Source organism: Lacerta agilis, chromosome 17 (genome assembly GCF_009819535.1).
Source record: "Lacerta agilis isolate rLacAgi1 chromosome 17, rLacAgi1.pri, whole genome shotgun sequence".
NCBI lineage: Eukaryota > Metazoa > Chordata > Lepidosauria > Squamata > Lacertidae > Lacerta > Lacerta agilis.
In genome coordinates this window covers 26,199,352-26,213,300 of record NC_046328.1, presented here as the reverse complement: position 1 = coordinate 26,213,300, position 13,949 = coordinate 26,199,352, and the positions used below count along the sequence as shown (strand labels likewise).

The 13,949-nt window shown below is 49.0% G+C and overlaps 1 protein-coding gene across 1 annotated transcript; it reads right to left on the bottom strand.

Moving 5' to 3' along the window:
- Nucleotides 1–485: 485 nt before the first annotated feature.
- Nucleotides 486–11,464, bottom strand: LOC117039283 (pre-mRNA-processing factor 39-like). The gene is made up of 14 exons (XM_033136381.1): nucleotides 11,356–11,464; nucleotides 10,087–10,397; nucleotides 9,756–9,881; nucleotides 9,138–9,256; nucleotides 8,532–8,699; nucleotides 6,882–7,077; nucleotides 6,470–6,577; nucleotides 5,916–6,080; nucleotides 5,325–5,451; nucleotides 4,371–4,639; nucleotides 2,980–3,164; nucleotides 2,786–2,860; nucleotides 1,461–1,623; nucleotides 486–1,080 (listed from the first exon to the last, which is right to left on the bottom strand). Exons 1-14 carry the CDS (start codon nucleotides 11,420–11,422, stop codon nucleotides 1,018–1,020), a joined length of 2,142 nt encoding a protein of 713 aa, XP_032992272.1. The 5' UTR covers nucleotides 11,423–11,464; the 3' UTR covers nucleotides 486–1,017.
- Between the last annotated feature and the right edge of the window lie 2,485 nt (nucleotides 11,465–13,949).

The following is a 13,949-nucleotide window of genomic DNA, read 5'->3' as shown; positions in this document are numbered from 1 at the left end:
ACTGCAAGAAACAAACGGCTCTTTCAAGTGTGCTGGGCAAGCATAGCCTAAACATTTTCTACTTTTGGCTAAGTGGAACTTCTAGATGCCTGCCTTAAGAGTTCCTTGTTAGGGAAGAGCACTTTTGCTAAAGAACCTGATTTTGCTGGATTATTCTGCCTGGTTTTATTCCTTAGTCTAAGGTGAGCAAGTAGCTTTTAGAACCAATTGTCAAACTTTCAAGACAATATAGTCCCTAACAAAGGAAGGATTAGACTTAAGTCTTCTTCCAGAGCAAATGATCCCTTGTATACAATTCCTGTTCCATGGGGGGGGTTGTATAAACAGTTCTAGCTCATCTAGTTGCAGAGTTGAGTTTGAATGAGAAGACTGCTTGTATTACAAGTAGAAGGAAAAGAAAAGCCACAGCTTTGGCTAAACACTATGCCAACCCATACTGAATAACCCCGAGCACTCCCCCCTCGCAGCAAAATGGAGGGTAAAGACATGGTAATGAATTCCTGTTTATGTACAGTTAACAACACATGAAATGTACAGGAGAAAAAGTTTACAAAAAAAGGAGGACTCATTTTAACAGACACCAATTCTGCCTCATGAAGCCTGCTAAGAGAATCCTGCGGCAGAAAAGACGTAGTCCTTGGTCACTCCATCATCCAAAGGGTCTCCAAGGAGGACTGTGGCAACCTCCCTTGTGTGGTAAACAGCTCTGCATGGAATATGTGATTTCAGATCCTCCACATCTAAGAAGTGTCAACATATTCCCTTGAATCGTGGAAACACGAAAATTGTGGCTTGTAATAGGTGGTGGGGCAGCTCAGTACATACAAAGCTTTTGTGGGGAGGGAGAATCAGTTTTTCAGATGGAGACAGTTCAAAGTTTCTCTACAGCTGCTCAGAGAGGAGGCAGCAGCAGCTACAGGTCATGCCTGGACTTCATGTTGCTTCTATATGTGGGCCAAAAAGCCGCAGCTGCCACTCAGTCTCATGGATGCTGTTGGCATCTTGGGACAATCAGTTTCAGGTCTGTTGGTAATACTGATTGTAGTTCCATGTGTTCTGGTAACCATAGCCACTATAGTTCTGCAAACAGAGTAGATAAAAAAATGAAGCAAATAAATTTATTTCAGTTTTGCCAGGCGGCTTTAAATAAATTACATTATTTATTTTGTGGACAGCCTCCCCCCACCCCCAGCAGCAAAACGTTCCATGGAATGCTTGTTCACACAGAATGCTTGGCTCAACAGGCCTAAGCTAAGCTGCCTACTCAAACTGGCCCAAATTAACTCTGTTCAACTGGGTTGTGCAAACTACCTAGCTGCCTCAAATCAAAGCGTCAAGCTACCTAAGTAAGTAATGTGTGTATTACCTGTCAAGCTAACTAGGAACTGGTCTCATGAGTCTGTTTCAGCCACCTCTGCTAAGTCGTTACGTACTCATTCTAGAAGCCTCTCGCAACTCACCTGGTACCAAGTGTTATAGTTATAAGCTCCTGTTGTGCTGCTGTTGCTCACATCTGCTGCCATCAAAGGGGTGATTCCCGTTGTTGCAACCGCAAGGCTGCCGCCTCCTGTAGCTGCAGCAGCATCCTCAAGTCTCATCCTTTTTTCATCGGCCTCCTCAGCACTGCACGGAAGTTCAAAAAGGGCAGTCAGCATCCTGGAAGGAGTGGGCATCTCTGGCTGCCTTAGGGGCCTGGCTTAGCAGTGGCAGTCAGGAATGTAATATGTGTATTAGGGGACTGGTGTTCAGCTGGTATTTCAGGACCTCCTGCTGGGTCACAGCAACATAACTAACACTAATATAATGCCACAGACACCCTCCCCCTAAGATCTTAAGGTGGGAAGAAATAACCAATGGCTTTTAAGACTGTAAAGAAAGTGCGCAGACAGATTCTCAGCCAGCGAAACATCACTAAATCCACTCGTTAGGAGGGTAGGGCCCAAGTCTATAGAAAACCTTGGCATGCCTTAAAGCAGTGGGAAGAAACCTTGAACAGTTAAAAGGACAGTACAAAGCTCACACAATGGTGAGCTTCCATAAAGCCTGGGTTTTTATTTTGCAGAAGAGCAAGAAGGAAGTTTGAGGGAACAGAATTGGCAAATAAAGCTAAGTGGGGTGGGCCTGTGACAAAAACACGAATGAGATAAGATGCTCTGGTGCACAATCTTCACCCTGATCTTCAACACTGCAGGGTTTTTTGCATGACTGGGTCAGGTTTTTTTTTTATTAAAGATTTTATTGGTTTACAAAATGTCTCTCACATTTTTACAGATCAATTTTGGTTGTTGAGACATTAGGCAGAAAAGGGGGAAGGAGGTGGGTTTTTTTTTTAAAAAAAAGTTAACCATTTTTAAAAAGGAAAGAAACTCTGAACCCCTGGGTGAGGGAAAGTGTCATGCAGTGAAAACACAGTACTTCTGAACCATTTAAATCATATGAATTATCAGCACAACAGAGCTCTAGGAGAGATCAGTACTGTTATCCCCATACTGCAAATGGGGGAACCGAGGCAGAGAACTGTGGTTGGCCTTGGGTCATCTTGTGAGTTCAAGGCAGAGGTGAGACTGGAAGCAGGGACTAGCTTTCACAGTAGATATGCAGCCCAAACTAAATCCATGTTCACTTGGAAGTACATTGTACTGATTTCAACTAAAGTCCCCCTAAAGTACATGCACAGAGGCCTGCAGCCTCAGTGAGGAAGACTGTGTTGGTCACCTCCTCCTCCTAAACAGACAACAGAGGCCAAACAAAGGCTAAGGACCTCAGTGGCCCAGGAGTTCCTCACCCATTCTCCAGGAGCCTCTTCCTCATCACTTGCTGGTTCAGGAGTTTCTGATGCTCATCGTACGATGTCAGTAAGCTGCCAACGCAAAAAGGAGAAGAAATATTGGGAGAGAAAATGGCACATGGCTGTCATGAACTGGACAGACTAAAGGCTGCAGGTTTGGCCCAGTTTCACTGTACTCATCTCTTTGTTACCTGTTGATGCTGGACCCAAAGTCCTCAAGAAACTCCACCCTCCGCTGAGAGAATATAATCTTGGTCTCCAGAGGGAGACCGCTGGTCAGGGCTCGGTCGAAGCTACTCATGGTGTTGCCCTCATTTTGCCGGACGTCAGCACTGAACTCCATTTCTAACAGATTGGCGTAGAGCTTGGCATTGTCCTGCATCAAAGGAAAATGCAGCAGAAAACATCACTCAGAAAAGTTGGGGACAATGCTTGGAAGGAAAGAATCCAGACCATCTCTGTCTTTGTGTTCAATTCAGCACAAAGGAAAATCTGCAGCTCAAAATAAAGGCTTGGAAAAAATTGGCCAGCATTAAGTCAACCTAGATGGTCCCAAGAGAAAAAATTAGGATCCTGTAGAAAATGCTTTTTTATTCCTCTTTTAAGACAGGCCAGGATGGACAAAGGCAAGCAGAACTGAGCTTTGCTTTGACCTTCAATTAATGTCAACTAAGGGACTGGCCCTCCTGGATAGAATCCAGATAGAATCCAGAAGTGACCTGCAATTAGAAACACCACGTTTCCCCCTTGGTATCCACTCTTGAGAACAGAGCATTTTAGAGCTAGCTATCTGACCAAACTCTCACCAGCTTCCTTAAGAAATGCCTTTATTGAGCTGCGTTTCCAAGTAATGCCTACTGTAGGATGCAAGCAGTTGACCGCTGTTCAAAGGGATTACAGTGGTACCTCTGGTTATGTACTTAATTCGTTCCGGAGGTCCGTTCTTAACCTGAAACTGTTCTTAACCTGAAGCACCACTAATGGGGCCTCCCGCTGCCACTGCACCACCAGAGCACAATTTCTGTTCTTATCCTGAAGCAAAGTTCTTAACCTGAAGCGTTATTTCTGGGTTAGCGGAGTCTGTAACCTGAAGCGTATGTAACCCGAGGTACCACTGTACTTTATTTCACACTTGAATGCTGCAAGGAGGAAGCTTCAGCTAGGAAGCTCCAAAACTTTGTGCATGACTGAGAGGGCTGAAACTTTTAACATTTTCAAGAAAGATTAGATACATTCAGGGCTGATCTGCACTTCCCACTTCAAAGAGCAATAAGTGCAGGAAGAGGCAGCTGTTTACACATACAGCAATGGCAGACATGTGGTAATAAGCCCCACCACACTTCTATTGGTGGCTCTAGGAGGTGCCAGGTATCCCCAAGGAGGGTGTGCACACATGACCATGCACAACACTGACAACCAGCCTTCTAGAAAGCCACACTCAAATCTATCTCAAATCTCTGAAATGCTGTGCAAAGTGGCATCAGAGAAGTTGAAAACTATACCAGTCACTCACTTTTGGATGCCGACCTTCAAGGTCTCCCATCTCCCCACTCCCCCTTAGCAAACTCCCAGTATTTTTTACCGGATCCTTCTCCAGTGCCTCCAAGAGTATCTTCCGGGCTTTGATCAGGTTCTTCTGCACTTTCAGAACCTGCCGGGCTAGTTTGACAGAATAGAAGGAAGAGACAGGCATCCCCTCGTTCTCCCGGATGGCTTCCATCAGGAGGGCCTCTGCCGCTTCCATGTTCCCCAGCCGGCGCTCCAGGCTCACCCGCCGCAAACGCACCATGGCCAGCCCAGGCACACAGTCCTCAAAAGACTTCAAGATGCGCCGGGCTTCCTCCACCTCTCCTGCATTTGGGGGGGGGGCAGAGTGAAAACATCTGCATTCGCTGTGCTGAGAGCTTAGAAGACCCAAGTTCAAATTATTATCCTCCAAGAATCCATGACAACTTCAGCAAGGACGAGCAGGCATCCTCCTGGGCATTTGGAGATCCTCCCCACTGTCCTGGCCCCTCTTGGCCCAGTTCCCCTGGAGTTGAAGGGAGCGAACTGTGTGCCATTTCCTCCTCCACCCCTGGCTATGTCAGCTGCCTCTGGGAATCACAACAAATATCCTACAATGGGTTGCATCCAAAGCAGTGTCCCACCAGCACAAAGATTTCCGCTTGTGCAACAGGACTTTTTCCCACACCCCTTCCTTCTGTTCTAGGGGTTCCCCCAACTGCCTAGAGCAGATTTCAAGGGGCACACGTGTGGGAGGAGTCCTGTTGTGCAAGTGGAAATGTTTACGCTTACAATGTCTCTTTCATGGCACACTATCTGGACATTGACAAAGATATTAATTAATACTTCAATCTTTTCAAGTTCAGTAGAAATGTTTGGCTGGTGAGGAATTCTGTGAACCCTGAAAGGCAACCCCAGGCTTAGGCAGCTTAAGGCTGATCAACAGAAGATTTTAGCAGCATGGGGCGAGCAGCTTCTTGGGTTAGAAAACTGAGGGGGCTGGCAAGGCGGTGCACCTTATTCTCCTCACCTTGTTTCTCCTCGAAGGCTGCCCAGAGGAGGTGGATGTTGGGCTTCCTAGGGAGGTGATAGCAGCAAGCTCGCTGGAAGACGTTTCTGGCCCCGGCTACACTATGGTTCTCGAGGTACCTTGTGTACTGGATGGAGGGGGAAAGGGAATAGAAGAAGCAGAGGGTGGTATGAAAATCAGCTTGGATGCACACCTGCGATGGCAGCTCTGGTCAGAAGGAGCTGAACCCAAAGAGATCACGTTCTGTCACTGTGTTTCTGAAAAAGCCAGTGCTAATTTTTTGCCCCATCATGGCAAAGCTGCTACTGTTGCTTGCCTCCTCCTCCTCCTGTGTGGGGACCATTCTGTAATCTGGGCAGACACCAATATTTTATCCATCTAACTAGAGCCCACAATGGGGACACCCACAGCGAGACGATATGCACTTTCCGGAGGAGGAAGCCTAACGAAACAAGAGGCTGTTCATAAAGGAAGGAGTTTAAACCACAGCTTCTGGGACTGCCTGAAGGGCAGAGAAGGAGCCACTCCCCTCCTCTGCATGGTGCAGTCCGGGGGCATTCAGGGGAGGAAGCGCATCTTGGCAACACACACCTTGATCCAGAACTCCTCGTAGAGGGCGCAGGCAATGACGCAGCGCTCAAAGAGCACGATGGTGCGCTCGTGTGAGCCACTGGCAATCTCAAAGTCCAGGTAGTCCCGCCAGTTCCGCAGCTGGGCTCTCTCCAGCGGCTTTACGTGGAAGTAGGGTCTCTTGATCTAAAACACAAAGAAGGGAGGGGGAAGGAGCTCAAGCGGAGAGGCAAAAGGAAACAGGGAGATACAATTCCCCAATCCTGCTGGGGCTGAAGTCCAGAGACAGGGGGACCTTGCACTTTTTTTGGCTGACCCAAAACAGGCAAGGAATGGAGAGCAGTGGCATCGGTGCACATCAGCGCTTCAGCCGCAAAGCAAAAGCCTTATGTCACATTGGCAGGACACATCCCCCAGCTCCGCCATATGCAGCCTATTTGGCAATTCAGGCCTACAGAAGCACTCTGCCATCCGTCACCCCTTTTGGCCTTGCATGAGCCCTGGACAACATTTCCAAGCATAAACCTCACAGGGCAAGGTGAGAAGCCTCACAGGAGCAGCTCAGCTATACAAACCCCTTCTTCAAAATTCCAGCGCTTGCTGACTTCGCTCTCATTCTGGGTGTACATATGCTGGCGAATAGAAATCACGAGCTCCCGGATCCTGTCCTGGTCCAGAGGTCCCTGAAATCCAAGAGCACAGCTCAGCCACTGGTCGCGCAAGGCATGGAAGCACTCAAGAAAGAGCCTTAAGAGAGCCTAAATGCACATGGGAAGCTCACAAACAAGCTGCATGACGTGAACCACAGCAGCCGTTTTGCTCCCAGCACCAGATACTTAAATGGTATACTGCCTCTAAGGATGGAAGCTCTCTTTCTACCCACTCTTTCTTTTTGATTGTGGAATAGTGTAATCAGTGTGCAGAGCCCAGGAAGCCCCCCCCCCAAGTACCAGAGAAAGCAGAGCAGCCAACCACATCGGTACCCACCAGCACTTGGGTCCCTTCCACCATCTCCTGCTTGGCTTCTGTCTTCAGTGGGACGTCCTCTCCAGGCGGAGCCTCCTCGGCCTCCATTTCCGTGGCCTTGGCCACTGTCTCTGAGGCCATCTTCGACTGCAGCCACAGCAGCTCCTCTGTAGAGAGAATCTCTCTGGGGGGATGGCTGGTCACATGCTCCTTGAACCTGCGTTTAGGGAAGAGAAAGACAATCCTGCTCTTTGGGAGAAAGGTGGGACAGGCAAGGCAAGGCAGGGTTGCCCACTCAGGAGAGAAGGGGGAGTTTGGAGGCTGCAGGGAACTGGGGAGGGGACAGTGGTCTGGTACTGTGCCAACAACAGAATGGTTCCCCACAGTAGCTATTAACACCAAGCACTAATTCAAGACCTTAAGTTGTTGATGCCATAGACATTTTCTCAGTAAAACCTTTACCACAAGACTGTAAGGGAAGTCAGCAGGATCATACCCCTAAGGCAGAGTTGGAAGGGGGAAGAGTGAGGCAGGGCAACACAGCAACATACCTAAGCCCATCACATGAATTACATTTTCAATATTTATTTACAGCACAGCAGGAAACATCCCTTACAAAATATCAGAGATATCCAATCACATCCACAAATATCTAGTCTCTCAAGGACAGTCATATCTGCAAGTCTTTTCACAACCTTTAACTGAATTTTGGGTGCACCCACTGCAGATAACACTTTATAAGCCAGCACCTTCATAGCTTTGCTCAGGAAAAAACAGAGCCTGCAGATCATTCTCTCAGGCGTTCCTGGCTGAGGGACTTCCTTATTCCCCCCACCTCTGTTACATGAGCTCTCTCAGGAGATGGGACCTGGGAGGCAGGAAGTGTCTGGGTGGCCTCTCGCCCTCCACCCCATTCCCTAATCTGTATTATGGGTATATTTTGGCAGTAGCAGCTTTGCATGTGGAAGACGCACTCAGCCAATGAAGCTGAATGGGTGTGGCCACTGAGAAATCATTTCGTGGCACAACACAGCCTACCTCACAGGGCTACTTGTGAACACAGAGAATGAAAGTGCATGTTGCATAAGGTGCTTTCCGATTCCATGACTTCAAATGCTGATAAAAGTTTGAAATACATCCATCTTGACGGACAGACTGAGTTGTGCAAACTGTGAAGCGCCCACTTGGTGCAGTGGAGAGGGCTGGTACCAAGAGCGGTGAAAACCTGATTCAAATTCCTCAAAAGCCTCACAGGGTGACCTGGAGCCGGTCACTCTCTCCCACAGCCTAGCCTACCTCATAGGGTTGTTCTGAGTATAACAATGGGCAGAGGAGTGGGGGAGAGAGAACCATGTCTGCTACTCTCAGCAAATTGAAAGGAAGAAGGACAAAAGTATAAATCAAGGATGACTGTATCAATAGCAAAACATAGACAGGATTCCTTCTTTGGAATTTCCCTCCTTGGGGAGTTATGCAGGCGGGGTGCATTGCTACACCCAGGACTCCCCACCCTGAAATGCTGCAGCTGCCCCTATCTCCTGTGGGCATGTTTAGCCACTTTCCTTCTCACACAAACCAACACCTCACTTGGGAGCATGAAGCTCTGACACTTACACTGCAGCTCTTGAACAAAATGTGGAAGCGCCCCCCCAGCCCCCCCGCAAGACTTACTTTTCCCAGTGGTGGCTGTACAGCTGGGTGGGGGTGGCCAGCACTCGGTCATAGATGGCGGTGATGGCCTTCAGGTCCCCTTGCTCCCTCTGCCACTCCACGTACATCTCCCAAAGTTTGTCTGAACGGAAATCCACCCCTGCGGCTGCCACGGCTGACTCAAAGGTGCTGCGAGGACCAGAGCACAGGCACAGGGAGATGTGATCAGTATTTGCAAATAGCAGTCACAGCAGAATATTGCAGAGTATCCACCTCTCTGTTCCATGTTGTCCTCTAGGAAACTCTATTCCACCCCACCCCACCCCACCCCCATGTTCTACTTTTCCAGCTGACAGAATATCATGAGTACTTTGCATGCTGAGTTATGCTGGCCCTGGAGTTGCTCCTGGAACTCGGCATACACACACGGGAAAGAGGCAAGGACACAATTTGTTTGGCCAGTAAGATTTAGAGACCTGCTTGCTATGTATTTCTCAATATTGCACAAAAGGGGCCATGGCACTCAGCATCCTGAGTCTTGTAGGGCAAATCAAATTATCACTTCTCTCTCTCTTTCACATACAGGGTTACAGTAGGAAGTCCCTTCCTCCCTCTGACACAACCTACCCGCAGATTTTTTGAGCTGAATCTGGAAGGTTCATATCCAAGCTGGACTGCAGAAAGGAGATGTAATGGATCCACAGGTCCATGCTGAGGGGAATGGACTGCAGGCCTCGCTGGAAAACCTGAGGAGCAACAGCAGTAGCAGTAGCAAGAAATTATTTGTAAATACTTATTCGGTTGTAGAGAACTGGGGGAGGAGAGGCCAGGAAGAGTTTTTATTCCCCCCTCCCCATCAACCCCTTGCTCCCAATCCTTCACCCTTAAAATCTTGGATTCCCTCCTTTCCTCTGAAGCACTAGGGGCCGACAAAACCAGGCACAACATGCTGAGGTAGCAGCTTCTGCCCTTCTGGAGATATTGAATGCAAAGCAAAACTCATCCCTGCAGAGTCCACCTACCCCAGTTGAAGCTAAGAAGACAGCACACACATAGGCTTTTTGCCTTATCCTGTTGCGTGAGGTGGCTTGGCTCACTTGCAGGAGATACCTGGAGCTTGCCTACTCTGCAGCACCTTTAAGGAGCGTGCAGTTCCCCTACGTCTGGCTCACGGTGGTCTGAACTGGGTGCGTCCCAGGGACACACACACAAAAGGAACCGAAGGGGGGAGCAGCCCCTCCTCACCTCCTCGGTCTCCTTGATGAAGTCAAAGCGCCGCTCCATGTCTGCATATTTCTTCCAGTAGCCGTAGCAATAAGGGTACCGCAGGAAGAAGCTGTCAAAGGCTTTGCGGGCGGCATAGATGTGATTCTGCCCAAGTGGGAAAGAGGAAAGAGGTGAAGCTAGGCATAAAAAAAAATACACAGCAGGCTACTGTAAATGTGAAGGAAAAGCTGTTATTAAAGCTGTTATCTTTCATCGGGTATGCCTAACTCCAATTAGGGACAATTAACTTGCACTTCAACAGTTAACCACACAATTCAATCCAAGCTTGCAGATGGACCCCTCAGCTTACCTCTTGCTCTACATACTGCAGCAGCTCAGTCCATGCAGTGAAGTCAAGAGGGTTCTCTTGTGCCCCTCTCCAGTACCGCTCAAACTCCAGCGGATATGTGATGGAGAGCTCCTCCATGGGGGGGTTGATTGCCATGTGCATGACCACGTCGGGAGCAGAGGGCTGAGGGGCTTCCTCCTTGGCAGGCTCAGGTCGCAGGGCCAGAGCAGTGGATTCTACACTGACCCCGTTGCACTCTTGCACTGGCGTTGCTTCATCTGGATTTGGGGCTCCGTTACTCGCTGGCTTAGGAAGCACATCTTGGTCAGGGCCTATTGGATTTAGGAACAACGAAAGGAAATGAGAATTCTTCCAGTTCTCTCTGAAACCTAATTCTGTTGCCCCTCACTTAACAAGGGCTAACTGAAGATGGGCCATGGGAAGGGCAAGGAATGCCCCAACCATTCTGGCATTTCCTGGCTAAGCAACAAACCACCAGCCTTGATTCTACAAGCAGCACTTTGCTCTCTCTGCTGCGCACATTAATTCTCTCTCCCTGCCAAATATTTTCTCAGCTCAACAAATGCATATATGAATGGAAAATGCATTCTCAAATAGCCACTCCAACAGCTTCCTTTTGGAATTTTCTTCACTCAGGCTTGAAAATGAACAATTTTGCCTGTGGTAAGTCACCTCTAGCCAAGAGACAGGGAAAAGTTTTTCTGCTCAGGGGAGAATCCAGAGCAGGGTGCCCCAGGCTCAGTCCTGAAGATAAAGAAGGTCGTTGGGTAGGTGGGCTAGGAGAAACTTCAACCAAAACATTCAAGAGCCACTGCCTGGCTGCTAGTAGTGGACAATTCTAGGGCAGACAGACCAAAAGTCTGATTTGGCAGATGGCAGCTGGACACCTCATAGAAAGCAAATTGGGCTTCATTATTACATTCCCCCCTAAAAGGATCTAATGTATCTCTCTATGCCCACGTGCGGTGGCTGCCAGGTCCACTCTCGCATGTCGAAGCCTCCATAGACAGAGGCAGTGTACCTGCGAGGGGCAGCACATGCCATGTCGTGCATGGTGAACTTCCCAGGGGGAAACCCCAGTGTCCCCCGTTGGAAACCAAGCGCTGGGGTAGAGAGGCACTTGGGGAGAAAGGACTTTGCACGCGTGTTGGGTTTCGGGGGTCTAGTAGTCCCGACCCCCTCTCCGTCCGCGCTTTGGAGCCCCGCCCCCACCTCCGGCCGTGACCAACGCAGGCGTGACCAACGGACAGCTCCCCGGCCCCCTCTCACCAGCCTCGGCCCCAGGGAGCCCCTCTCCGCCGGGACTGGCGGGAGCCTCGGGCCCTTCCGCCGCCATCCTCCTCGCGGCCGCCGAACTGAGCGTCTCTGCCTGGGGCCTCCCCGCTGCCCGTCACCGCCGCCGCCGCTGCTGCTCCCGCTAGGCCGTTCTGCGTCTGCGCCGCCGAAGGACCCGGATGAGATGGGCAGCCTGGCGCGGCCTATGAATTGCCGAGGAGCCTTGAGAGGAGAGCGAGGGCAACCATAGAGAAAGCAGTTCAGAGAGAGGAGGAGGAGACGCGGGCAGGTGTTCCAAGGGCTAACCATAGAGGGGGAAAGCGGAGGAAGGACCGCAAGCGCTTCTCCCATAGATTTGTAGTGGTAGACTAGCATAGGTGGTCTGATCTGCGGGTTTACTTCGGGCGCTATTTCCCCCTCTCTTTCTCCCTCCCCGCCTGATGGAACTGAGAGCTGCAGATGGAGCACGAGACAAAAGACACAGAACTGCAGTAGCATCTTCGTAGCTTGGGTTTCGTTTTGCGCGAAAAGTGGTTGATGCTTGCTTGTAGTTATTTACTTGCAGTGTTTCATCAGCTGATGTATTGAGCAGCATCCTCTGGAGACGAAGGGCTAAAAACCGGCGCTGCTCTCCAAAATTCTTTGCCTCCCCGGCCCTTTTAACTTCGTGTTTCAGTGTCGTTTTGCACTCACACACTGTTGAACGAACCTAAACCTTGCCTGTATTTTTGATTGGCCCATGCCAAGGTTATTCTTTACTGTCGTACAGCCAAGACAAGTTTTGTAAGTTTTTTTCTCTCTCTTTAAAAAAATTATTAAATTGTGTTTTGCCCCTGATCTTCATTTTTCTGATAATTGAATTGTTATTGTTCCTGCTGCTTTTACTTGTAGACGGTTTGCTTTTTTACATCTCTACACAGCTTTGAATGCTATTTTCGTACAAAATTGTCATATACTGGTTTTTGTTTTTAAAAAAGAAATGGCTCCATCTCGTAAGTGCTCCTCAACTCTGTCTTACCTGACACTGCCATCTTCTGGCTATTTCGTAGTATTGCCCCACAGTAGCCACTTCCCGCCCACAGACAATTTTGGACTTTTAAAGCAGACAGGCAGAAACCCAACAGATTTAGTTTTCTATGCCCAACGCTGTATGAAGATTGCAACACAGCAGGTCATTGTTGGGGCATTTTCTGCCTCTCAGCATCTAAGCGAAGCTAAATGCAAGCCTCATCTTACCAAAAATATCCTCTAATTTATAATCGGCCAAATAACCCCAAAGTGCAAAGTGGGTGCACTTTGGTAATATATGGTGCCTTGAGGTCAAAATTTGCCCTCCCTCCCTCCCATTTCTTATTTTCACATTACCAGAGCATAAATAACTCTAGCCAGAGGTAGATTTACAGCAGTGCGACCAGCGTCCCCACAATGGAGGCTGAGCCAAACGGGGTGCTGCAGGACGTCACAACTACCACAGAAAGGAAGGCGAGAGGCGGAGGGTGTGTGCGCTGAATTTTGGCCTTGCACAGGGTGCCACTGATATTTGAAAGACCGAACTTTGTCCCTGCTCTGGCCCAAGCTGCTGAAATGCAAGGCATATGGGGATCACTCAGCCATCAGCCACCTATGCAGGTGGATCTAGTCGCAAACCCATGCTGTTGTTGTAAGAATTTTAAGGTGTTTTATTTATATATAATAATTGTTATTAATGTACCAAAACAAATAAGGCCACATGTCTGAAAACCAGCACAGGAAGACAGGCCTCACTCCCAACTGACCAAGTATTTCTTTGTCTCAGGAACAAAGAGGGGGTTGCCCCTCCAGCTACTCAGCAGCCCTCTGCCTGAGTGATAATCTCTGGCATCCTGATATCTGAGTGTCAGACAAAAAGGTATGATTAACTTGGCTGGGATATAGGGAAATGTAAATATCTTTTGTTTCAATTGATGGGTTTTGATGGAGGGCGAGAGGAGACATGGGGGCAGGGTCCAAGATGCTCAGGTGACTGCTACCAGACCCTCCCAATTTGTGATGTAATTCTAATGTGTGGAGGGGTGGTCTTGAGCTGGAGGGGGGGGCAATTTCAAAAATCTATATAGGAGCTTGCACGCCTTTGTTCAGGGTCTTTTGCTTGCAAAAACACCCTGCTGCAGCAGTTCTAATAAAGGGCTACAGCCTTGCTTTGGGAGATTCTGTATCGTCTCTATTTTATTCATAAGTGCTCTTGAGAGGAGGGGTGCCCTACTAAGGCTCTCCCCCGGGTTCGTGGACTCCCTTCTGGGGTTGAACCTAATTTTTTATAACACTGTCATTCTGATCTTTGATGTGTGGGACAATCCTGCCCAGAACAGGCTGAGCTCCCTGTTTGTCAGAAGAGCTGCAGATGGAAAGTGCTTGCTTGGAAGAGGACACTTCTTCCCACATGCACCACGAAAAGATCAGAGTCTGTGGGCTGGCATCTTTACCATACAGACCAGACCCTGAGGAGGAGTCCATCTGTCACTGCTTCTGGAGGAAAGAGCCTGGAGTCTGGGCGGCCTGTGTCATCAACTGCCAGGGGCAAGAAGGGAGTGCCATAAACGCCTTTGCAT

Bases quoted from the DNA above. Each gene is read 5' to 3' on its own strand.
- LOC117039283 (XM_033136381.1), bottom strand. From the start codon at position 11,422: ATGGCGGCGGAAGGGCCCGAGGCTCCCGCCAGTCCCGGCGGAGAGGGG. The intron at 6,578-6,881 runs GTGGGTACCGAT...CTTGGATTTCAG, and splicing joins TGGAAGGGACCCAAGTGCTG to GGACCTCTGGACCAGGACAG. The intron at 5,452-5,915 runs GTGTGTGTTGCC...CCCTCCATCCAG, and splicing joins ACGAGGAGTTCTGGATCAAG to TACACAAGGTACCTCGAGAA.